Below are 27,754 nucleotides of genomic sequence, written 5' to 3' on the forward strand. Positions count from 1 at the left end.
GTTCAGTACTTTTTTTTTTTTTCTTATTTAAGTAAGTTGTTTACTCTTAATAAATTAATTGATATAATATATGATGAATGAGATGTAATATCCTCAACGTTATACTTTGAATTGTAATAAATGTATGGGTCATGTATTTTCTTCAAATAGTCAACAAACATAACGACACAAGCATAATTAATGCTCTGCAGATCAATTGGTAAAAGGATTGAAGTATCGAGGCGATTCCATATCCTCAACATGTACGGTACAGTCACATGTACACGCATAAGTGCTCATCACAGGGCATCCGGTGCTGATGTCTTGTTTCGATGAACATGTAAAACGAAAGGGAATAAGTTGCAATGATTCTCTTGATTATTGGGCAAAGATGATCTTGCTTATTATAAAATATATAGCCAATGTGTTAATCAAGACATACTAAAAATTCTCAAGCTTTGCGAACCAAAATTTTTGTACTTTCATCAAAAAAATAGGGATCAAGACTTTTTTTCGTAAAATTATATTTATTACAAGTGATTATCGTATAAAAAAGAAAATATGATGAACACCTAATGTACTTATACTACTAGCAACTTATTCTAGGGTTTGTAAAATACATAACTTTTCTTCGATAACAGGCTGTTATTGTTTTATCTTTTAAGCAATTTTATTGATGGTGTAAATGTTAAATTCTTAAAATTTAGTTTAGTGTAATATTTTATCCATGATGGTGTTCCTGAAATAATACAACGTATGTGCTGTACAAACATTTTGTATGTATTCACATGTTTATTTTAAGTTATTAAAAATTAAATATCTGTATCCGTTCTTGCAAGTGTAGAATAGCAAAGCTGATTTGAAACTTTGATTACTGTTTAGTTTATGGTGTTTTATCGTTGTAACTAGCCCGCTTCTCTCTCTTCCTATTCACCATTTGGCAATCTCACAAATGAATAGTAACGTCAAATTGGTTTTGATGGATAAAAAGCTACAACACCTATCAATATGTATGTTTCATTTAATAAAATTAGTTCTTTAGGTATTGCGTTGATGTGTGCATCAGAGTTCTTGTGAATCTTATAATTAGTTTCTAATTCAATACAGTAATAATGTCTTAATTTGTGAGTTTGGTCAATATTGTGTTTGTTCAACATTTTTCTTGTTGAATTTAAGTTTTTCAAGTATTCCTGTAAGTTACGAATGGAATCATCCTCAAGGGACATGTTTGTGTTGATGGATTGGAATTTATAATTTCGTTTTTGTAGGTAATAACATTTTTCATTTTCACAGTGCCATTTATTTGTTACTCAAAATGTATCCTTCATTAATTCTTTAAACAATCTTGTGACATTATCTTGTGAATCAATTAAATTAACTATTCTGTCTTCTATTCTCTGATTTGTTCATTTGTATTTCAGCTTGCAAAATTCAAATCTTCTTTTGTAATACGCTTTCCGTGAAAAATTATTTTTAAAGACGTAATCGCATAGAATGTAGAAAAAGTGTGCATTATTTAATAACGTGAAATCCATCATAAAGTTTCGAAAGGATGTTGAAAAGCAATGAGAGGCTACAAATATTTCGGAGAGACTGTCTATAGGGCATGTATTTATTAAACTGTATAGTATGTCATTGTTTTTAGTAAAAAATAGTGGTCATTTATCTCTATTTATTATCAAATTTCTTTCAGGAGCATTATACTGGGGTGTATAATGAGTAAAACTATCATCTGAGCTTAATCCATGATTAATGTACACTCTTTCAGTAGAACTGTCGTGACTACTATTTTATGAATTGTTACAGGTTAAGGACTTGTTAGAATTTTCATTAATAAGAGACATTTCTTCAATATTTGACAAGTCGTTGATATTGTTGTGTTCCTCTTAAATGCTTGGACTCTTACTGATTGTACAGAGCTGCTCAATGACACTTTCTCTTTCAACTGAATTTACATGCAACCGTTGGGTCATACAGTCACTGTATTTTTTCATTCTCATACTCAAAATAAAAATCAAGGCAATATTTAATGGTAAATCTGATTTCACTTTGACTTTTTTTTCAATATTATTTCTTTTGAGCCACTGTCCAGAAAGGGTGCGGCAGTATGGGATGTAATGTCTCAAGCTTTTGTGACTAATTGGTTCTTCAAAAGCTATACAGCCTATGAGTATAAATTCTTTGCTATTTACAGAAAAATTCACTGTTAATTCATCCAGTTAAAGAAAACATTTTTTGGTTCCAAATTCCATGTCTTCTTAATCAATACAACAAATTTTACTTATTTCAAGTTGCATGATTGTCAAGTTTTGGCATACTTGACATGTAGAGTCTGGTTTCAAAAAATTTTCAATTGATATAGCAATACTAGATTTGATAGTTTCTATGCTTAAATTTATGTGAATAAAGTTCTTTTAGAAAGAATGCTCACAGTGTTTACATTTAATGTTTAAAAAAACAGTAGGAATAGCTACTTTGTTGTAAAATTCACTTAAAGGATTCGACCAAAAATATTGTCCATGTTCAGTTTCACGTATGAGTATGAGTAAAAATGCACGTGTAGAGTATGGTTTTGTTAAATTAAAGTTCTTTATATAATTTTGAAGAGTTAATAAAAATAATTGTTTCAATTTATCCAACGGTTCTGAATAGATCATGACAAAATGTTGAAATTTAGATACTGCAAAGAAACCTGTCGTTAAAATTTCAATGACACTATCAAAGCAGCTTGACGTTAATATTATTGGCCTAGTTTTGTTCACTTTTACAGCTCTTGTTAAGTTGCAATTTCGAATCATTTTTCTTTTGCATGGTCTTTTTTTAGCTGTTGAATAAGTAAAGGCATTTGTTCACAAGGGCGTAAAAAATTCCTCTTTTTCTTGGTGAATGATTATTTTGTTTCTGCATAAGACTATTTTTTTATATTTTTAACTATTATATTCTATCACTTTATCGTTTGGTCTTTCGGATATAAGATTATCTGTAAGTTGGTCCATGACAGATGCGAATGACTCATCATGATTTATAGTAAATGTTAAAATTACTCAAGTCAGTAGATTACTTAGATTTTTTTTATACATTGTTTTGACCTGATTTAATATATTGTGTAAACAAGCGGAAGTCTTAAAACATTTCGAATAGTCAATTTTGATATTTTTCTTCTTATTTATCATAATTGGCAGTGAATCATTATCGAGTTGATTAATGTAATGCTTACAGAAGTTGTAATCAATTTGAAAGTTTTTCATACTGATGACTAACTTTTTAACAGATTCTTGAAAAATTTTAGTAACAAATTTTGATGACACGATTATAAATATTTTTGTCAAAGTAATTTCAAAAGCTTTCAAATTTGTTTGTTTGTTAGGTAAAAATAGTCAGGAAATAAAAAAATATTTTACTTTGTCTAAAATTATATTTTTTGTGCAATCTATACTCATGACTTCTGTAACTAAATGCCTAATACCCATTTTTGTTAAATAAAGTGGTAAGGCTACGTTGCTATTAAATAAAAAGTCAAAATACATATTCAAATTTTCTTCATACCTTGAGTTGTTAAACATAGCATTTGCTGCAACTATGTTGCCTTCAGAAAAATCTATCTCTATTTTTCTAGAAATATGTAAAATACTTCTCACACGTTTGTTCAGAAATCGTAATAACAATGGTTTTGAACATTTTTCTGTTGTAAACTGGCAAACCAGAAGGTTGTCGTTTGCACTAACTCCTAAGCTGTACAAAAAAACATTATCACTCTGAGATCCATCTGGTGACTTGACTCTGTCACACAAATTACCCACACAGCCAAAGTAAAAAATTTCATGCTTATTTAAATTGGACACAAAATCTGTTGCTGTAACAGGCCAGTAAAAAATTGTGAATAGGTAGACACAGAATTCTCTGATAGTCGATTTGTAAAAAACATTACTTTGAATTGGAATCATTTCATTTTCCGTGTTAACATTTTTTTCTCATCTGAAGTTGACAAACATTGTTTATCATAATTTACTGTATCATACTGAACTTCTTGTAAAACATTGTTCCTATTTTGAGATACATAAACGTACAGATATCTTGTAGTTATAGTTTTGGGATGTTTTTTTTTCCTTCTAATTGTGACTTACTACACTCCATATAGGATCTTTTTCTTTTTTCAACTTTCCTTCTTCATCGAAAATTGCATGTTTTTTCAGTTCGACTACTTTTTTTTCATGGGAGACAGCAGACTGGGGGCCTCTTTTGCTCATCTTGTCATGTAGTAGGCAGAGTTAGAAATATATCAAAAAATTAACTACCTTACAGCCGTGTTATTAGATCCTTATGCTGTACTATTATTATCTTATAAAATATTTGAACTTATTATGCTACAGATATTTAAAACTGAGAAAAATCACTTAAACCTTAACTCAATAATTAATGATAATCTTATATACTATACGAACTTAATTTTTTCATCTTTAGACGTATGATCAGTACACCTACTTTATTGTTTAATTAGATTTATGCTTTCTTTACAAATTTGATAAAGTTAAAAGTAATTTGACCCATGCAGATGTTTTTCTGATCGCTTCCGTACAACTGTTAGTATAAAGGTACAGTTTCACGGTTCGCTCACATCTCACAGCAATCACAGCGACTTACAGTGTTTTCGAACACACGCTTACACTATGCAGTATAAATTATATACATATGTATAAATATCAGGCATGATGTCGTGAAAGCTGTACGCTGTACGCAGTGAGCGTATAACGTGAACGTGAAAATGTATGTTAAATAAGGATGGCGTCCAAAATCATGTCCATGTATCATTTGAGCTGCTGTGGTGAAGTGCAAAGGGTCCGGCCGCCACTTAAAGAGAGACAGAGATACAAGCGCTTAAGTAGACTATCTTGAAACGTTTTTTTTTAGGGCTTTTGAAAAACGAAATTTTTTATCATCTTAATACAATCCACAAGTGTCTTAAATGTTTATTAAATTTTGGAAACCATATACAGAGACAACCTTACCGTTTGTTACTAAATATCATATTCTGAGAAGCCAAAAAGGTAACGCAATTTATGGTGCTAAATAAAAAGTACATACTTACCGATCATTATTATATTCAAAGCTTTATTGTTTCATAGTGTGTGTACGCCCGATGTCACGTACGCTAAACAGTACACAAAACAGCAAATTTTTATATGGATGCGATCGGAAATCCTCTCAGTATTTATAAAGGAACGATTATTATTGAACAATGCGACTGAGCAAGCGAAGCTCGTGATGGAGCCATTCCTAATGGTATTTTGTTTTTTGTTGCCGACTATATTTTCACCTGTATACCTTTTCGCGTACGCGACATTGGGTGCATGCTCAATCCTTTTTTTTTTTTTTTTTTTTAAACATAAATTTAACAACAGACAAGACTCCGATTATAAATTTAGTGTTGCTGTAATCAGGACCTAACTACGCTGTCATAATAGCCTAGCTAGGTTCTCATTACGAGAAAGAAGAAAAAACAAAACATACGGTAAAATGTTTACTTAAAGGACTCTTAGTCCTTGTACTTATTAAGTAAATAAACATAAACAAATGCTAAAAAAACACATCATTTTCAGAAGACAATTTCTTCCAGAACCAGAAGTAAATCCAGAATTTTCACAACGACAACTGCAATCATGGCCAATATTTGAAAAATCTAAATTAATGGCAAAAAAAATCAAGTATAGAGTGATATCAAAAAATCTCTTGGTTTAAAATTGTCATCTGAGTCCCTGTTTTTGTATGTATACAACAATCGTCACAGTTGTAGAACATACCAAGAGAATTTTTTTAAAATAAAAAAAGGAAGGATAAAAAAAAAAATATAGAAGATCCTAATTATTTTCCTGATACAGAAAAAGTGAATGACTTATTTTGCTTAGAGATCTTGAATTTGGAAATCTACATACTAAGAGACAGTCTTATTCAAAATTCAGAAAAAAAAAATCAAGGATGGTGATTAAAATAATGCCATTAAAAATGCGATATGGAATGAAAAATATTGCTATGTTGTTTTAATAATTATAGTGCCTACACAACTACTGATCAGATTAAATTTAAAGAATTTTGTTCAGAATGTCACACTGAAATATGTGGTGAAAAAGAGGACATTAGCTCAAAAACTCTTGCATTATTAAGCAAAAGAGAGTTAATTAACACAAAAAGCATCTAATTATCGCGAGGAATATCTATAAAATGTGACTACTTAGTATGAACCACCTAATTTACATGATTCTGCAACATTAAGAAAAAATAAAGAAGAAGCAATTGACTAGTTTAAAGGATTTTCTAAATTCAAAGAGAAGTCTATCAATAATAGAGATTTTATCAATCATTGCAGTATATGTAAACTTAGTTTAAGGCCATTTTATGTCGTTTACTGGACCGATGAACGTATGTGCATTTGGAATAATTTAGAGGATAAGTTCTTGCCATTATCTTTTAATGCTACAGGTGGATTGATAAAACAGTATAAATTTTATCAAGAATTAAATAATGAGGATACATACAATTACTATTATGTGTTAGTGATTGATTTAAGAAAAAAATAATCCCGTTTATGCAGGCACGTTTATTAATTCACACTGTTCCGATCATTAAAAAAGTATTTGATATGTGGATAGAAGGAGGAGCATATATACCAAAAGTAATTGTTACAGATGGGTCTCTAGCTTTACAACATGCAATTAATATGTCCTTTAATAGACTGAAGTACGATCAATATAACTTGCATTGTTATAAATTACTTTCAAATGAAGCCAAAGGGATTGCACCTTGTTCTTACAGACTTGACGTTGCTCATCTATTAGGAGCAGTATGTTGGTGGGAGTGTTGGAACAATGCACTCTTAGACATTAAATATTTTTATGTAAGAGTTATTGGGTTTTTACCAGCTATTACAAATATCGATCAGTTTAATAGCATAGTTTCTTCAGCTGCCATCTTAGTAGCAAATGCTACTATTGAAAAAGAAAGTGAAAGTATGAAAAGCAAACTGTTTTTAATTAAATCATTTAAAACATACACATGTGACCTAAATCAGATAGTATTAGAGTCCGAAGACAATAATGAACGAATAGATAGTGATAAAAATAATATCACAGATGAATTAACGATATTCATAAACAGTTTGTTCAATGTTGTTTCAACTGATATGGAAGAAAGTAATGAATTTTTTGAAAATGCAAACGTCTATTATTGTCCTAACTTTATTGTAAATTTCAAACATCTTTCTAAATCTACCAACTATAAAGCATCCACTTCCAGGTCAGAAGCTTATTTTAAGAAAAAAAAAAAAAGAAAATTCCTGACCAAATAGCAGAGCAAAAATTTATGCTGTGGGACATCAAAGAGATAAAATCAGCTGTTAATTTAGGTATTATAAATATAAATAAAAAGTTTAATTTATAAAATTACATGGTATGTTATAATAAAAACTTATTAATAAAAAAATTAAGCGCTTACACCATCAATAAAATTGCTTAAAAGATAAAACAATAACAGCCTGTTATCGAAGAAAAGTTATGTATTTTACAAACCCTAGAATAAGTTGCTAGTAGTATAAGTACATTAGGTGTTCATCATATTTTCTTTTTTATACGATAATCACTTGTAATAAATATAATTTTACGAAAAAAAGTCTTGATCCCTATTTTTTTGATGAAAGTACAAAAATTTTGGTTCGCAAAGCTTGAGAATTTTTAGTATGTCTTGATTAACACATTGGCTATATATTTTATAATAAGCAAGATCATCTTTGCCCAATAATCAAGAGAATCATTGCAACTTATTCCCTTTCGTTTTACATGTTCATCGAAACAAGACATCAGCACCGGATGCCCTGTGATGAGCACTTATGCGTGTACATGTGACTGTACCGTACATGTTGAGGATATGGAATCGCCTCGATACTTCAATCCTTTTACCAATTGATCTGCAGAGCATTAATTATGCTTGTGTCGTTATGTTTGTTGACTATTTGAAGAAAATACATGACCCATACATTTATTACAATTCAAAGTATAACGTTGAGGATATTACATCTCATTCATCATATATTATATCAATTAATTTATTAAGAGTAAACAACTTACTTAAATAAGAAAAAAAAAAAAAGTACTGAACAATCCACTGAAGTTTATAGCCCGATGACATGGACTGCTTTCTGGAGACATTTCAAGAGTCTTACGCACGTAGCTACATCCATAAAAAAATTATTCCATCAAGAATCATTATTCTATCATTTATCTGTCACACTTGCTCCAGTATGAGCAAACAAGTATCTATAAATGAATTTTTTCCAAATAACACTGGATGCTAAAATAAAAATAAGAAAGGAATTTTTTATGTGTACTGAAATTTAGAATGGTAAAAATGATAATCACCTCTCAAGTGAAATGGCAGGCCTTACACCTCATCTACACCTATGATCATGCAGAAATCTTGAATAACTCTATCTAGCTATACTATAATCAAATACTATGATTTTTGAAAGGCCTTTACTGCCAAAAACCAAGATAGATTTTCTTTGATAGACTTCGAAGGAGCTCATGTTATGTTCTGATCACCAAGAACTTTAGAGTAGATTCATCCTACATCCTGTCAATATTGAGGACTTTGATAAAAAGTACTAATAGACACAGTAGCTATCAACTGAGCATCGACAAGGAAAGCACCAGTTCTGCAATTCCCCTTTACAGAAATTAAAACAGACTCTACTGGTTCTGGTGTCTGAATTTTTGTTCTTTTCTTCAACTTGAAATCCAATTCTTGTTTATTTTGATGAAATAAATACACTACAGGCAATAAAAAATGTAATGTAAAACATCCAAACATAAATTTAGGTTGATTATTGTAAATACTACTTCAAGGCTACTTAACTGGTATTATGTCTTTTAAAGTGCCACTTTTCCAAAATTGAAACAAAGGTCAAATCGAAAAATCCAGTTGTAGCTACACAAAGTTATTTATTATCACAAGGAACACCACCAAAGCGACGGATAGGTTGTAAATACTTATAACAATAGTATAGGTATGCGTTCTCGACATCTGTCAATCTGTTTGTCTGCTAGCAGAAATACAGAAAACAAGTAGACCTATGTACCAAATGTGCTGAACTGGATCAAGGACCATACTGATGGAACGAATCAATGAAACTGAGCTGTATAAACGGTACATGCGCAGCAATATGTATTATATTGTGTTCAGAGCTTGAGAGAAAAAATCGCACATTCGACAAAAACAATCATTTTTCATGCTATGTATAAAAATATGACAATTTGCAAAGGTTCAACATAAACAACAATTAAATTGCAAACGATTGATACCAATTTTGATAGTATAGACACACTACAAAAATTGGAAGAGATACTTTTCATGTTTCTCGCACGACGGCATCAAATTTACTTTTTTTTGCAAAACTCATTGATCCGACAGTTTTTTACAGAGCAGTTGCAAACGTTGCTAACGATTCCACAGTTTTGGGTATTTTTTTCATGTTGAAATTAGTAAGTTGCTCGCAGAGTTCGCAAAGCTACCGCCGACTCCCCACGCATTTTTTCGTGACCCCTCATCCCCCCCACACTACTTTTGCGAAACCTGACAGAGATCATACAGTCTTTTTCGGACCTTGATGTGTATATAGACGTATACGTGTCATATATGGATTAATCTATTATTTTTAAACTGCTTCATTATTAAATTTCTTAAAAACAAAACTATCTCATCGTCAAGAAGAAATATAAAGATTGCGCGAGGAGGTTGGGTTGCGCGGTCGTAGGGGTAACACGTGTGCAGAAGCAGCTCCGCATAAAAGAGCTTCTTCAGCGGTTTAAAGTGGAAAAAAGTGAAAAGGAAGTGATAAAAAGACAGTGCGGTAGGTGATTTCTTAAGACAGGTGTTATCCAAAGTAAATACACGTGCAAGCCAGGTAAAGAAAGGAAATAAGTTCGGCAGAGCCAGCGATTTAGATAGCAAGAAAAAATGGCGGGCAAGCCGATAGAGAGAGGAGCTGGGGAGAAAGGAAAGGCGATAACGCCAGTGGAGACAGAGAAGAGAGGTAGGGGTCGGCCGAGAAAAGATGCAGTGGAAAAGAAAGAACTTGAGGAGAGGAGCATCATGGAAAACTTTTTAAAGTGCGGAAGTACTAGATTTGAGGTCGCGGCGAGTGGAAGGAATAAGGTACAGTACTCACCTGTGAAGAAAGATGGGGACGACGGCGCACAGGTGAAAGGGAGTCAGCAGTTGGGGAACGAGAAAAAAGAAGGCGAGGCAGGCAAAAAGTCAACAACGGGAAGTCTGGAACAGGGATGTAAAGAGGATAGGGTGAAAGAAAAGGCATCGGAGGTTAAAGAAAGTGAAGAAAAACAAGAGAAAATGCTGCTGACGGAAGAAGCGGAGAGCTTGATTACCTACAGCAGGGAACAGACGGTACAGAGAATTGGTGAGGAAAAAGGAGGTCAATCGTCGGTAAAGCTGAAAATGGCAGGAGCTGATACAAAGGTAGAGCAGCAGAGGACAGTAGAGGAGACGGCATCTGGTTCGCAGCAGAATGCGCAGGAGAAAATACAGCATTAAAGGGACACGTCAAATAGCAGCGGAGCGACGATGATAAGCGAAGGTACAACAGTGTAGAGGGTGCAGTAGATAAGTTAATAGTGCAGGTTGCGAATTTGGAAGAAAGTTTAGCTTTGGTAATCAGGGAGAAAAACAGTGTGATCACAGAGATAAGCAGTGTGAGGGCAGAAATGAAGCGTGAAATTGTAGAGCGTGAGAGGTTGATGTGTGAAGTTATAGAGTTAAAAAAACAAAGGGACAGTGAGAGAAGTGCGACGGGCAGTTTAAAAAGTGAGCTGGATTGTACAGTCAACTGTGTAGGGCATTTCAAGCAACGTTCTACTTTGTAAAACCATTGATATTTGTATTTAAAAGATTTTATATATACTTATGTCTTACTTAAAGTCTTTCAATGAAAATATAATTAAATACTATATAAAAGTATGTCATATATATTTTTGTACTGTTTAAAGGTTCATTTCTAAAGAATGTTAACTAATATGAACAGGGTTGTTTTTTTTCAATAAACTTTTTTTAATTCATTTTATCACATCGCTCAGGAAGCAAATTGATGGACTTGATACATACGAATAATTATTAACCATTTCATTTATACAACTAAGATTACGATATGAAACCAATTAATATCGATTCTATTTCAGTTGATTTGTAAGTATAAAGTTCTTGGTATGCTTAGATTTTTTTTGTTTACATTTATAATGAACTATCTGTGAAATGTTATTTTTTATGTGAATGTATTACATTATTTTTCATATGTGTTAATGAAACTAATACATACGTACATTTAAATGACGTTTATTTGATCATGAAAGTGAACCGTGGAAGTTTCGCATTAAGATGATATATTTTATGAGTCAACTTATTGAGCCCTATTAAGTCTCAAATTCTTAGGTCTATTCCTATTCTGTTTCAAATGAGTGGAGAAATTGGTACAATAGACGAACACAATATACGTTTATGGGTTGTATGATTAGGTAATAAATTTTGTCCATACATATTAGAATATTTTAATCATGTTGTTAGTATTAGATACATTGTAACTTATATTTAAAAATCTTTTTCCAAACTATATTTTTAATATTTTGAATGTTTTCTCTATCGATTTAAACAAAACTTTTATTTTTATTCTTGTATCTCAATAAAGCCACGTACAATTGACCATGGGAAAATAATGTTTTTTCCAAGAATAATCCCACATTATCAAAACTTTGGCCTTAAAACTTGTTTATAGTCATAGCAAATGCTACTAATGGAAAATGTTTTTTTTTTTTTATAAAATTAAGGGTAATAATAAAGTATTTTTGGTATTCCATGTAATTTTTTGAATAAAAATTTTTATTAAAAATTTTTTTTTCACAACCATTTTGCATTCTATCTCATACTTTAAAAATTTAGTAATCCGCAACCGTGTACCTTTACATAAGCTGCCTGACGTACAAAAATTTCGAATTGTTGCTACTATTGTACCTATTTTGAATTTAAGTTTATGAGGTGGCAAGTTGTCATGAATGTTGTTTAACATTTTGACAGAAAAATTTTTATGGTTATTATTATCTGATTTATTAACACCTTTATAGGTTGCATTACCGATGCTGTATGCCAAATAAAGCATCTTGATCTAATATTACCTTTATTATTTCCAGTCGGAGATGTACGATGGAGTACATACGACAGACAAAAATTATCAACTAGAGCAGAAAATCTTACGTTGCTTCAGTATTACTTGTATCGACCTTCTTATCAATTAAATAGTAAAATTCTTAGTCCCATACTCTATGCTGGAAGATCAACGCAACAATTTTTTTGTATGCATACATTATGATAGAAAGCAATAGACTAATTTTTTTTCGCAATAACCAAAATATTCCATGGATTGAATGTTATAAAGGGTTAATAGATCACATAATGCGTAGTGCTTTAAATAACTCCAAAAATTTTGAAAACAATAAAGTCGGAAATATGTTCATTTTACCTTCAACATACATCGGTGGTACTAGGTATATGCAGAAATATTATAAAGATGCAATGGCTATAATGCGAAAGTTTAGACGACCTGACTTTTTGATCAGCGTAACATTTAACCCTAAAGGAAAATAAATAAAGCAAATTAAAAAAAACTTTCTTAAAGGTACCACTCCGAATGATATACCGAATTTAACTGTTAGATTATTTCATACAAAATTGAAATTAATTTTAGGCGAGATAAGTAAACGCAATATTTTTAGAAAAGTCATTGCTTACGTTTACCATTGAATTTCAAAAAAGAGAATTACCTCATTTTCATATTATTGTAAAATTGCATCGAAACAATAACTACTACAGACATAGATGAATAATTTTCAGCGGTAATTCCACTTGATTCACAAATATAAAGATAAGTTATTAAACACATGCTTCATAGACCCCATGGTAAAGATAGTCCATGTCTTACCAGTCATAAAAAAATTTTGACAAAATAGAGTCCAAAAAAATTTACTAATCCTGTTTTCACAAAAAACAGGTACCCAAAATCACATTTATAAAATTAAAAATAGTAATGAAAAAATTTTAGTTAATAATTCAATGGTAGTACCATACAATCTTTTTCTGGTAACCAAATATAATTGCTACGTTAATGTTGAGTATTATGCATCTATTCAAAGTATAAAATACATTTTTGATTATGTTCATGAAGAAGGGAAAAGTGCATAACGTAAACTAACGAAAACAGGTACGAGTGATAAGGAAGACGATGTAGAAATTTTTCATAAAATATCAGAGTATGCAGATGGCCTCTATTTGAGCCCCATGGAAGCAGCATGGGGATTGCAAGAGTTCCCTCTATGTGGACGTAGTCGTTGTGTATTTAATTTACCAGTAAATATTGAAAATAAACGAAAAAAAGTTTTTTAAGAAAATAATATGTTTAAAGCTACAAAAAACTCTGAAACAGCATTAACGGCTTGGTTCAAATTAAATAGAATAGATAGTTTCACAAAAAAATTAGATACATGAATATATTAGAATATTACTGGACTTCCGTTGTGGACACGTAGGAGAGTGGACGTGTAAAAGTGAGCTCCTGAATAAAGCAATAAATAGAAACAAGAGCAAGGGTAGATAGCTATAATGAAGTCTTTAAAAAGTGGTGAAATACATGAGGACATAATAAACAGTGACAAAAAGTGAACAAGAAAGTGAAACAGGAGGATTATAAAGGATTGATAAACAGGTAGGACAGAGAACGCGAGAGACGAACAAGACGCCGATGCAAGTCGCAAAAGAATAGTGCAATCGGGTGAACAAAGGAAAAAGTTGTATACGAAGGAAAAGGGAGAAAGAAAGAAGTGATAATAATAAAAGAAAAGTGAACAGTGAATAGTGAAAAAGTGGGCAAACAGGGGTATAGAAAAAAGTGAGGTTAGGAAACCCAGTAAGAAGGAAGGGCACGGGCAGGGAAAGGTGATTTCTTTTTATCGGTTACCGACAGAGAAAGTAGAGACAGTAGATAAAAAAGTTTTTGACAACCTGGTTACTGGCAGTAGATAAAAAGAATTCCTGAATTACCGGAATTGACAGTGTTGGTAAGGAAGATATCTGTAGAGTCGGTAAAATTTTAAAAATGACAGGAAAAAACGCAAATATTTACACGAGGAGTAATACAAACACAAATTCAAAAATCAAAGAACAATCCACCCTGAATTTCCAGAGAGAAAAAGATAAAAAGGATGAAAGTCAGGATGTTAAAGAACAAAATGATAAGATGAGTAGGATAGAAAAGAGATTAGATAGTATGTTTGAATTGATGGAAAGATTAGAAAAAAGAGAAGAAGAATGGAGAGAGGAAAAAAGCAGGTGGTTAAAAGAAAGAATAGAGTGGATAGAAGAGAAGAAAGCTATTGAAGAAAGGATCAACAGATTAGAATGGGAATTAGAAAAAAATGAAAGGGAGAAGAGAAGACAGAACATTGTCATTAAAGGTGCAATTATAGAAAAAGAAAATATAAAAAAGAAGGTGGAACAGTTTGTGGAACAGAAAATCAATGTCAATGTAAAGGTGAAAAATGCTACGAAATAGTGGTAAAGAAAGGAAAAAGTGATATGAAAATGGTAGTAGTAGAATTGGAAAGCAAGAAAATGAAAGACAGTATTATGATGAACAAGAAGAAGCTTGAAAAAGGAATGTATATTGAAAATGATTTGACACGAAAAGAAAGAGAAATACAAAGATTGATATTAGATAAATCAAAGGAACAAAGAAACGAAGGAAAAACTACAAAAATTGGCTATATGAAATTGATGATTGATGATAAGTGGTATAGATACAACGAATGGATGGGAAATTTCCTAGAAGACAGAAGAAGGATACAGGGGAAGATAACAGAAAGATCGCAAGAATGAAGAGGACAAGAAGGGAATGAGGAGAGGGAGCTGGAGGAGGAGAAAAAAAAAGTGTAAATATATGCGTTTGGAACATAGCAGGAGTGTTAAATAAGGACGTGAAAGGATGGGAATATTTAAATAATTTTGATATTATAATGTTAGTAAAAACATGGTTAGAGAAAAATAAATGGGAAGATATAGAAAGTAAGATGTCGATAAAGTATGAATGGAAATTTGTTGCAGCAAAAAGAGAACATAAAAAAGGTAGAGCGAAAGGAGGAATAATTACAGGAATTAATAAGATGTTAGAAATTAAAAATTACGAGGAATTGAGTGGTAACATAGTAAAACAAGAGATTAAATATGGCGAACAAGAGTGGACATTTGTAGGAGTATATTGCCAAGACGTGGCAAAGACAATAAAAATTAGAAAAGAAAAAATAGGAACGCAGGAAAAAGGTGGTATTATACTGGCAGGAGATTGGAATGCGAGGACTGGTAGGGAAGGTGGATGGGTCAGTGAGATGGAGTTTGGTAGCAAGGAAGTTAGTAACAGGAAATCAAAAGATGAAACAATCAACGAGGAAGGAAGAAGGTTAATTAAGGAAATAACAGAAGAAGGATGGGGTATAGTTAACGGACAATAAGGAGAAGAAGGAAACTACACGTACATTGGCAGCAGAGGTGAGTCAGTAATAGATTATGTTAGAAGTAATCAAGAAGCATTAGATCAGATAAAAGAATTAAAAATAGGACAAAGAACAGAGTCAGATCACATGCCATTCGAAATATACTTAGAAAATAAAATAGAGATGGTAAAAGATAGGGGAAAGGAAGAAAAGGAAATTTCAAGAAGAGAATGGACGCAAGAATTGATAGACCAATACCAGGAGAGGTGCGAAGGATGGAATTGGAAAGAGATACAAGTAGAAAGAAGTTGGGAAGAAATAAAAGAAGCAATAGAAGCAGCAGTACCAAAAACTAAAAAACAGTCTAAGGTATGGAGGTTGGGAGAAAGAAAGTGGTATGACAAAGAATGGAAAACAAAAAAGAAGGAGCTGAGAAAAATAATGAAGCTATGGAGAAAAAATAAAGTGGATAGTAACTATCTAATTAACAAAAAGAGAGAGTATAGAAATTGGTGCGAGGCGAAAAGAAAAAGGTATGAAATAACGGAGGAAAGAAATATAAAGGTCGCAAAATCAGAAATGGAAATTTGAAATTATATAAATAGATATAGAAAGAAGAAAGCAGGCGTTAATAATAAGACAGAAATTGAAGAATGGAGAAGGCATTTTATTAGGAAACTAGACGGTAAGGATGAAAAAGCTATGATGATAGAAAAGGTGGAAGAAGAGAATGCAAGAATAGAGAAAAGTACACAGGACCAAGAAGAATTAAGCAAAGAAGAGTTCAAGAGGTTAATAAATAGGTTAAAACCGAGGCAGGCACCAGGAGATGACAAACTAGAAAACGAAATATGGAAATATATGCCAAAAGAGGTTGATGCAGCGCTATGTAAATTGATGACGAAAGTATGGGAAGAAAAAAGGATTTCAGTACAATGGAGAAGAGGAGTGATATGCACAATTTATAAAGGAGGTGATAAAGAAGAGCTGGATAATTTCAGAGGGGTAACTTTGACATGCACGGCATATAAAATATACGCGAGTATGTTAAATGAATTATTAAAAAAAGAGATTGAACAAAAATTAGCAGAAAGTCAATTTGGATTCAGAGAAGGAAGAGGATTGATGGAAGCAATTTATACGCTGAAGCACATAGTGGAAGACAAATTAAGTAAACCAAAAGGAAAAATATTCGCATGCTTCATTGATCCAAAAGAGGCATTTGACAGAGTAAATAGAACGGTTTTAAAGGAAAGATTGCAAGATATGGAGGTGAGTAAAATATTGATAAGTAGAATTATGGATATATACAAAGAAACTATAAATATAGTGAAGGTAGGAGATGAAATATCAGATGAATTTTGGTCAGAGAGAGGAGTAAGGCAAGGGTGTCCATTGAGCCCAACATTATTTAATGTGTACCTAGCGGATCTAGAAGAGAAAATGAGAAAAGGGCAAGTAGGAGGATGCAGAATAGGAAATGAAAAAATATGGAGTTTATTCTACGCTGATGACATAGTTTCAATAGCAGACAGAAAAGAAGAGCTAAAAGATATGTTAAAAAGGTTCAAAAAGTACACTGAGAAAAAGAAAATGATTTTGAGCGAAAGAAAAACAAAAATTTTAGTATTCGAAAAAAGAGCAAGGAAAGATAAAGTATTGAAATGGGGAGAAAATTAACTAGAAGAAGTGACAGAAATTAGATATCTGGGATATATTTTACAAAAAATGGTAGTAATGAAAGGCATTTGGAAGAAAGGAAGAGAAAGGCTGTAATGCCTATGAAAAGCGCTTGGAGTATAGGTGAGAGGATATTTAAGTATAGTGATCAAAGAAGGAAAAAGTTATTTGTGGCATTAGTGGAGAGTATAGCGTTATTCGGAGCAGAAGTATGGGGCTGGGAAGAAGATGAGAGATTGGAAAGTATACAAAGAAAATATATTAAGTGGTTATTGGGATTAGACAGGAATACACCAAATTATTAAGTGGAAGAAGAATGTAAATTGGAAAGCATGAAAATGAAGGTGCTAAGAAGAGCAATAAAATTTGAAGAAAAGATTAGGTACTCAAAAATTAAATTAGCAAAAGAAGGCATAAGAGAAAAAGATAAAGATAAAGAAAGAGAAAACATAGGAAGAGTAGCAAAAAAGAGAATGGAAATATTAAAGGAAGAAGAAGTAACAGAAACAAGATACATGAGAGGGACAGAATTCAAAGAGCAAGTAAGATTTAAGATAATAGAGAGTATAAGAATAAAGGAAAAAGAAAAAAGATTAAAAAAGATAAAAAACTTAAGTTATAATAAGATATACAAGGACATAATAACAAAGGATGAACCAGAATATCTGGAGATAGAAATACCAATAAAAGATAGAAAATTAATGGCAAGATTTAGATGTGGTAATGAATGTAAAAGCAAAGAACATTGAAAGGAAGAAGAAGAAAGGAAATGTAGATTATGTAAGGAAGAGGAGGAAAATCATACACACATACTGAAGAGATGCGAAAAAACAAGGAGCGAAAAAGTAATAGAAGATATACTTGATAAGAGCGCAAAGGAAATAGAAATATTGAGAAGAGTAGTTAGGAAAAGAAAAGAAGGGGAGAGTTCCTGAGAGTGCCAAGAGAAATAGGATGAAGAAATCAAGAAGGAAGAAGGGAAGGATATGAGAAGAGAGAAGAGCGAAGAGAAAGGATCAAGAAAATCAGTGTTAAGTGTAAAGTGAAGTGTACATATACTTTCAAAAAGACTGTAGTATTTAAGATTTAATTTATTTAATTGCAGTGGCTATATGGACAGTATATTTTTTTTTTGTTTTTTTGTTTTTTTAAAGTTTCTAATTTTATATGAAAGAAAAAGTGACTAATTGTTTCAGTATTATTAATAGATTTCATTTTATTTTATTTCTAGTTAAATTTAAACATAAATATTAATATGAATTTTAAATTAGTAGCAAATTATCTTTGAAAAGTTTTAGGTTCATAATATTATCTAAAAGTAAAAGTGACTAATTTTTTGAGTATTATTAATAGATTTCATTTTATTTCATTTGTAGTTAAATTTGAATATAAATATTAATATGAATTTCAAATTAGATTTAAATTATCTTTGAAAAGTTTTTTTTTTTTTAAATTTATTATATGTTTTTGTTTACTTACTAATAAGAATAGGTTATGTAACTTGAAAATCATGAATGAAAATGTAAAACATATGTAAAAGGAATGTGCAAAGATAACGATAAGAAATGTAACGGAAGCCCTCCAAACCCGAAAGGGACGGAGTATGAAATAAATAAATAAAAAAAAATAATAATATTAGAATATTACTGTTTTAATTTGACGGTAAATACTTGGGTTAGGAGAGTAAGAGTTAGACGTTATTTAACAATACGGCGACTAAATATAGTGCTACCTACGGATTCAGAGCGTTTAAAAAAAAATTAATTTCAATTCGGGCGAGTGGTGAGGCCTAAATCTTCCGAAAGTTTGAAAACAATTGATAACATACATTACAGTACGCTTAGAGATACTACTATTGCTTTTGGTTAAGTTGAAAATGACTCTTAAATATATAAAATATTCAAAGAAGCTTGTAACGTTATGCTACCATATCAACTAAGAAAACTTTTTGCATGGTTTTTAATATCTGAAGGTGTTTGTGGTAAGTCTACTTAGGAATCACTCCAAAATTTTTTATTGAAGGTTTAATAGACGATAAACAAAATAATGTTTTATGACATTTAAATAATATCTTCAAATTTGAAGGAAATTCATGTTAAGATTATGGATAACCAGAACCAAATAAAACAGTAGAATCTGAAAATATTGAGGATAATAAAACTGTAACTGATTTAGTCACAACTTGTAAGGATTTATTTGTTAACCTAAATAGTAATCAAAAAATAATTTTTAATGAAGTTATTAACAGTGACACAAAATTATATTTTATTAATAGACCAGGAGGTTCTGTAAAAACATTTTCATACAAAACATTAATTTTTTAATTTATGTTAAAAAAGAAAAAGAATACATCTATGACTTAAATAGGAATTACTTTAATTTTATTACCTAGAGGAATGACAAGTCAACCAACATTTTAATTATTAATACATTTAAATAACATTAAAAGTTCTTTTTTAGAATACGAAGCAGATAGAAAAAAATTACGAGAAGTAAATGTATCTATTTAGGACGAAGCTTCGATGATCCCTAAAAAAGTTTTCATAATAGTGGGTAAAACTTTAAAAGATTTATCAGATAATGATATTCTATTTAGTGGAAAACTATTTATTTTAGGAGGCGATTTGAGACAAATACTTTCAGTGATGAAGCATGAGTGTAAAAGTTCAATAATTGGTCAAACTATAAGGTTTCATCATTTTTAATACACATTTTAGATAAACAATAAAATCTTTCAAAATTTCACAAGGATGGAAAACGAATGATGTTTGTAAATAAATTTATGGAGATGGTATAAATAGCTGCATAAACAAAATAATTAACAATTCATAACGAACTTTCGTACATTTTAAATAATTAAATTCTTAGTTTTATTAAAAGAAAAGATCATACTTATTACAGCATAGATTATGCAAAATATAAAGGTAGTGAATGTTTCTAATAGTCCTAGCTTTTTCCATGACTGTCAATAAATTGCCAGGTCAAAGTTTAAGTAATTAAGGTTTTCACTACAAAAGACCTTCGTTTTTTCATGGTCAACTATATGTATTGGTATCAAGATGTAAACATCCTGAGAATTTATTTACTCAAAGTGATTTGAAGAGCTAAGCAAACATTAAAAACATTGTATGGAAAAAATTTTTTGAACCGTTCACAATTGTAGTATTTGTTTGTCGAAGATTATTGAGACTTGGACTATTAAGTTCTTACATAAAAAAAATTGAAATGCTCACATAAAATTTTTTATGCATATTATAACTTTGAGATTTATTTTAAAAATCTTGAATTTTGGCAAAAAATTTGTTTTACAAAATTTAAGAACAGGACAGCCTTTAATTTCGTACTAAATATTTCATAATTACAAAAATCGTCAAAATATTTTCAAACGCTGACTCATAATCATAAAAAATTCATACTTTCATTTTTGTGCCAAATGCCATATCGCTGCTATGTAATAATAATATTAAATGTTGATTAATAAATATTTTAATTTATACGATTATGCATGTATGTATGTCTTTCTTTTATAACAAAGCCTTTATAATACAATTTTCCTCTCTAAATATTTTAATTCTAAGCATAAGTTGCATTAATTATGTGATTAAATATTGTGATACGAAACTCACATTAATTCTTTTTCCCTTGCTTCAAAACTTTCCGTGCCGATTTTAGAACACTAAACGCAGGGACCAATGTGCATCTGAAAAGAGGTGAATCACCTTCAAGATTGCTCGTAGCTAAGGTACTACGCCCATGCATGACTCACATACATGCACGCTAGCCCATGCTGACTGGAAATAAAATCAAATGAAATACTTCTCAAAGCGTAAAATAATAACTTTAAAGAACTAACAGATGCAAAAGGTTAACTGGGAACAGTTGTGGTAAGATTTAATATTAGATATTAGTATATATAAATTGAGTATGTTAAAAACTAGGATAACTTAGAGTAAGGACCCACAGACTAATGGCTAATACAACCTGTACACGCTACACCATTAGCCAGCGACAATATTACATAAACCTACAAAAGCAATCTTATTGACTTTCAAAAAATTATCCGATTTTTACCATTCATGTTCACAGGTTCATGGTTTACTGTACAACCCTTTGTATCGCGTTAACAATTTCATAAATATACTGCGATAGCCTACATTGTAATCTTGTTAAAAACTGTCACTGTTTCAAATGTAAAGGAAAACGGGAAAGTCATGGCACTTCCCCCTTTTCCTGACACAGAGATGTCGAGAAAGAGTCCTCACTCTTGCCCCAACACGGGTAACGGAATTTCCGATTCCCCAAGACACCCTGAGCCGACTTCCTCTCCTCTGACAAGCAGAGAAAACCATAGTTGACCAAATGCTACTAACATTTTGAAATACATTTAGAACTAACAATAAATGGAAACTTGCGGTAAATCTAAGTAAGATAACAATATAATAGTTCGCAACAAGCACTCCACTACTATTTCTATAGAAATACGTGTTTTAATTACAGAAACCGCTGTTGCTAATTAATCATTCCTGATTATTCATAAGTCCGATCAATGCTCACGTGTACAGGTGTAACTAGCGGAAAATCTAGCAATTATTATAGTTGTTAATACCTAAAATTAACTACTACTAAGACTATTATTAATACCACAAGATGCTGAATATATATAAAATAAAACCTAAATATTAAGCGATTTTTACCGCTCTTTTTGCATTGGACTCGATTAAATGGGTGAACAACGGTTACAATTCGTTAATAATGATAATACCACATCTTAACGTTAATATTAAGTTATGATAAAATCTTGTAACTTTTCGATGTAAAAGAGAAAGGAAGGGCCCGTGTAAGTGAATCACCTTCCCTCCTCTTGACGCATAGAGGAGATCAAGCCGAATGTGGGATGTGCCAATTTCTGAGTGGCTAAACTAGAGCAGTTCTCGCCAATTAGATTTTCGGCTATTGTCTTTTCTTCAAAATTTTCCCCCGGCAAGTTTTCCTGCGTTTTTCGAGCCAGTGCGTGGTCGAGGTCCGCTACTCTTTATAAAAAGGGCCTAAAGGCACAGGAAAAACACAGTTAATTTTCACCCTCGAACTGTTGACTAAGTAGCTAGAGTCCGCCTCTGCTACCTCACGGTCCTCCACGAGTGCGATTTCAAATCTTCGGTTTTGGAGACCTCACGCTGGTTATTCCGCTGTACATTTATACTGAAAATAAAAGTAAGTCAATTTTGTATACTAAAGTGATAAGTTCTTTTTTTTTTTTCCTCTCAGTTTCAAACGCGGACGTGTTTTTGTTAGAGTTCGAAATCCGGCAGCGGTAAATTTCACGTTACAAAATTAAATAGACGAATTACTCCTCACGTAAAGTCTAGGACAATCACATTTACTCCGGATGGTACTGGTGAATCCTAGACCGGTCGCGAACTGAAACCATTTTGCCCCCCTTGCGTAACCTCTAGAGTGTAACTACCTTTGCTCGTTATGGTACTGGTAACCTCTAGATCGCGAATGGGATACGGTTCAACACATCACACCAGATATACTCGATAAATCCGAGGCGCGTCGCGAACGAGTGCATCGCATTATTGCTCGAAAACCGCGTCTACTTAATCAAAACTCTTTAACAAAAACCTTTCAAATACTCACACAAAAAAAAAATAACTACCCTTTAGCCCCTCGTCCCACCTACGCGCTCAGTGCGAGTCCTGAGTTATTAAGCAAAAGTTTAAACTCGAATAGTACGTTGCGCTGACGTAACAGTATATTCTATGTATATTGGAATATTAGAAACATCATCAAGAAAAGTAAAGAAACTGAGTAACAATTAATTATTTATCTAACAAGTCCATAATTCTTTAGGGATTAAATTTAAATCATATGTAGTTATTGAATATTCAAGTTATAAACATTTTTCGGAGGGTTTGTGCGTGAATTGCGCATGGGGAAGAAGCCCCACTATTATGTATATATAAATACATATAAATATATTTTTTAAACACGCAAGTGTACATCCGATACGCGCGCATGCGCACACACATACACAGAGAGAGAGAGAGAGAGAGAGAGAGAGAGAGAGTGAAATTCTCAATACCCCTTTATATATATACTTGTGAACTGAATCACGCTCCGCTTGTCAGCCCCAACTGAAATTTTCAAATCTGTTGTGTATTTGATTTAAATATATATTTTTATATATCAGCATGTATTTCAAAATTTATTCAAAGATAAGTTTTAAGATTCACGTGCAATTGAAGAAAATTCAATACAAAGTTAAAAAGCAAAAATACAAGTATAAAGCAAAAATAACTTTAAATACTTGTAAAACATTATTATAACCATTAAAATACAGTTTGGAAAAAAAATTCTAATTTTGACCAAATTACAAATCAAATCAATCCTTTTTTATAAATAGAAGTTTTTTAAATTATGTCACTTCATTACGTAGATAGCTAAAAAATTGTCGTATAAGAATCATAGATATGCTTATCTTAGTTTTGGTTTTTCTCGGTGTAACACAATTTTATAAATATTTTAATATTCATACGAATGATATTGGATTCTATCTTGTCTGTAACATCACAATTCTTTTACTTTTTTTTAAATTTTAAATCATTTGATGTTAAATATTTCTCTACTGGAATTAATTTTCTTGAATTTTGTTTCTACAGCGTTATAGGTATTAATAAAAAAGTTTGAAAAATTATATTATAAAAATAACTTTAAGTTAGGCTCTTCAGTTTTCGTTCTTATGCACATGTTTTTTCATTAAAAATTATTTGATATTAGATATTTGTCTCCTAATGTTAATCATTTGGAATGTTGCTTCTACAGCCCTCAAAGCAATGATATAAAAGTTTTAAAATTTACATTATAAGAATGAACTTTAAGTTAAGCTCTTCAGTTTCGTAAACGTTTATAAATCACAATTTTTTCAGTGTAAATAATGCACTGTCTAGGTTGAAGATAGTGTAGTAAGACAGAAGATTTTTCTCTACTCGTGGTACGTAGGGCTACTGGCTAGGACCACCATTTAAATGCTTAATGTAATCATTTACTGTTTTTTTTCGTTTTAGTTTAATGTATCGTTATGTTATTTGTTTTAAACAATACAATTGACAAACTTATTAAAAATTTAAAAAAAATTTATCTCATCCGTCATAGCAAACCTCAAGGTGGAGGAAAAATCTAAAATTTTGTATTTGTATGGATTTTTCATGCTATATCCTAGAAAATTTAATACGGTAAAAATATTTTTAAAAGTGAATGTAAGTAAGAATACATAAACTTGCAAACTTATTTTAACAGATACTTAAACAAAGAGGAAACAGTAAATTTTCTGGTATAATTTTGTTTTCTGGGTTTATTTATTTTTCCAGTTACCACCGAATTGGTTGAATTACTTACCATAAAATATAATAAAATGATAATGTTATTTTTTCTATAAAATGTCAATTAATTTAGTTATAAAAAAATTATAAAAAAGTAAAGGGGTAAGGTGTTGCAAGAGTCCAAAATCACCATATTAAGACAAATGAATTCGACCTTATTAAATGATTAGTCGGGGCACCAGAACAGTTGACCAGGGTGGTCCTTTCCATTATTTCGAAATTGGTCTTAAAATTACAAGAAAAATATGTAGAACAACATTCTAAAGTCTTGACAATGGTCGAGGTCGGGAAGATTGCTTATTATTGCAAAATAAGTTTTTTTTCAGCTTTTTTTTCGGTTATTGTCGATTATCTCCGAAACAGTAGCTTGTAGAGAAAAATGTAGAATACAAAAGTTGTTCAGGAGACGATTCTGCACAAGGATTAAGCATTTAAAAAAATTAAAAAAAAATTAATTCTCAGTTTACCCAGGCGGAAAAGTCAAAAAATGCAAAAAAATTAAATTATTTAAAAACAGTACTAAAAATTCTTCAAATTCAATGAAAATCAAGTATGCTGTAGTCTTTGATATACTTAACAATATGCGCCCGGTCCGATTACAAAATTTTAAAATGGCGGCCTATTGCAAAATTGTTGAGTTGGAATTTAAATTGTCTGTACAGCGTGTCCTTCAAGACGAATCAAAATCTGCTTAACTGAAATCGGTAGGTACTGATGATGCCTTTGATATACCAAAAATTCAGATTTTTCAATTAATAAACAAAAAAGTTATTTAACAAAACCCGTTGTTAAGGACCTTAATTTCGCCAATTTACAACCTACAGTTTTGCAATAAAATGCATTCAATTGCACTGATTTTTTCATGAATTAGAAAAAAAAAATTTTTTTCTACGACCAACAGAAGCCGAGTTACAATTCTTCCACTTTTTTACTCGTAGCGCCTGCCCTAATTAATATTTCTGCTCCGGACCCGGCCTAACCTCTTCTTTAATGTTTACTTAATAGTAGAAAATTTTTTCCGGGTCAATTTGATCAAACCTGTCCGCATAAACAAAATATTAAGTTGCTAAAAAGTTGCGCAGAAATTCCCGCCGAGACAGCCCGCCGCCCGCCGCGAGCCGAGCGCGCCGACGCTGCCCGAAGTGGCCCGAAGAGCGCTCGACGGCCCGTGCATTCAGCCGCCCGAGATTCTTCGTTACATAATTAACTACTCGTATAAAAAAGTACCTACGAAAACGAGCTAAGGTCTATTCTTATGTCATTTTTCGTCAGCTACACGATGGTGCCATTTATTTTGTTGTATCTATTCCATAAGGTGCCAAAAAATGCATGTTTTCGTATGCACTCGGTGAAAAAGCCGTTTTTTAGCGATTTTATTGATCAATACTTGTACTTATCACTTACACTCGAGTGTCTACGAATACTTGTAGTCTTAAACTGACATATAAATAGCGTAATGAACAGCTTATATGCCGTATCTTTGGTGAATCACGTATTTACTCTTCTGTAAGCCGCTTCCAGTGCGTCTTTTGCATTTCTTTCTATATATTCCTGTTTTCGTTATCGACTTCTAGATAACTGTTTGTCTTTGTAATGGATGTATTATTAAACGATTAGACATAAAGACAGTGAGCTATGAGGTAGTAAAAGTTCTAAGTTCCAAAGATACGGCACATAAGCTGTTCATTACGCTATTTATATGTCGGTTTAAGACTAAAAGTATTCGTAGACACTCGAGTGTAGGTGGTAAGTACAAGTATTGATCAATAAAATCGCTAAAAAACGGCTTTTTCACCGAGTGCATACGAAAACATGCATTTTTTGGCACCTTATGGAATAGATACAACAAAATAAATGGCACCATCATGTAGCTGACGAAAAATGACATAAGAATAGACCTTAGCTCGTTTTCGTAGGTACTTTTTTATACGAGTAAATAATTATGTAACGAAGAATCTCGGGCGGATGCATGCACGGGCCGTCGAGTGCTCTTCGGGCCGCTTCGGGCGGCGTCGGCGCGCTCGGCTCGCGGAGGGCGGCGGGCTGTCTCGGCGGGAATTTCTGCGCAACTTTTTAGCAACTTAATATTTTGTTTATGCGGACAGGGTTGATCAAATTGACCCGGAAAAAATTTTCTACTATTAAGTAAACATTAAAGAAGAGGTTAGGCCGGGTCCGGAGCAGAAATATTAATTAGGGCAGGCACTACGAGTAAAAAAGTGGAAGAACCGGAACTGGGCTTCTGTTGGTCGTAGAAAAAAATTTTTTTTTTTTAATTCATGAAAAAATCAGTGCAATTGAATGCATTTTATTGCAAAACTGTAGGTTGTAAATTGGCGAAATTAAGGTCCTTAACAACGGGTTTTGTTAAATAACTTTTTTGTTTATTAATTTAAAAATCTGAATTTTTAGTATATCAAAGGCATCATCAGTACCTACCGATTCCAGCAAAGCAGATTTTGATTCGTCTTGAAGAACACGCTGTACAGACAATTCAAATTCCAACTTAACAATTTTGCAATAGGCCGCCATTTTGAAATTTTGCAATCGGACCGGGCGCATATTGTTAAGTATATCAAAGACTACAGCATACTTGATTTTCATTGAATTTGAAGAATTTTTAGTACTTTGATAATAAAACTACTGTCTTCTTGCTCCTTTGCCATAATTAAGGAAATTTAAATGAAAAAACTTGGAATCTTGGAGCATGGCTATTTATTTCATATATTAGTTGGACAATGTGATCCAATATTTTGGAGTCATCCTGACTCCCTCTTTAGGGAACTATGCAGATGTGAACATGAAAATGCCAAACGCAGCATGACTGATAAAGACTAGTCAGTCATAACCATGGCAATGGAGTACTAATAATTAAATAAACTTAATATTATAAACTTTACCAGTCAAAATGTATATACAGTTAAGTTATCTACAATATAAGTCACATCCTGACTCAGCACATGTAACTGAAAGATATTCTTTATCAGTCATGCTGCGTTTGGCATTTTCATGTTCGCATCTGCATAGTTCCCTGAAGAGGGAGTCAGGATGACTCCGAAATATTGGATCACATTGTCCAACTAATATATGAAATAAATAGCCATGCTCCAAGATTCCAAGTTTTTT

The 27,754-nt window shown here is 31.8% G+C and overlaps 2 protein-coding genes across 3 annotated transcripts in view; one reads left to right on the forward strand and one right to left on the reverse strand.

The window, feature by feature from the left end:
- Positions 1 to 27,754, forward strand: part of Caper (RNA-binding protein 39-like protein Caper) — a 498,386-nt gene that overhangs the window by 17,050 nt on the left and 453,582 nt on the right. The gene's annotated exons all lie outside the window — the stretch shown is intronic.
- LOC149374106 (uncharacterized) lies at positions 1,866 to 4,226 on the reverse strand. The gene is made up of 4 exons (XM_089594449.1): positions 4,104 to 4,226; positions 3,620 to 3,752; positions 2,620 to 2,803; positions 1,866 to 2,163 (listed from the first exon to the last, which is right to left on the reverse strand). Exons 1-4 carry the CDS (start codon positions 4,224 to 4,226, stop codon positions 1,866 to 1,868), a joined length of 738 nt encoding a protein of 245 aa, XP_089450575.1.

The sequence above is a fragment of the Copidosoma floridanum genome, unplaced genomic scaffold (genome assembly GCF_036245765.1).
Source record: "Copidosoma floridanum isolate Cflo_tuat_1 unplaced genomic scaffold, Cflo_Japanese_pri ptg000021l, whole genome shotgun sequence".
Taxonomy (NCBI): Eukaryota; Metazoa; Arthropoda; class Insecta; order Hymenoptera; family Encyrtidae; genus Copidosoma; species Copidosoma floridanum.

Bases quoted from the DNA above. Each gene is read 5' to 3' on its own strand.
- LOC149374106 (XM_089594449.1), bottom strand. From the start codon at position 4,226: ATGAGCAAAAGAGGCCCCCAGTCTGCTGTCTCCCATGAAAAAAAAGTA. The intron at 3,753-4,103 runs GTAAGTCACAAT...GACAGAGTCAAG, and splicing joins AAGATCCTATATGGAGTGTA to TCACCAGATGGATCTCAGAG. The intron at 2,804-3,619 runs GTGTGAGAAGTA...CTTATTCAACAG, and splicing joins ATTACGATTTCTGAACAAAC to CTAAAAAAAGACCATGCAAA.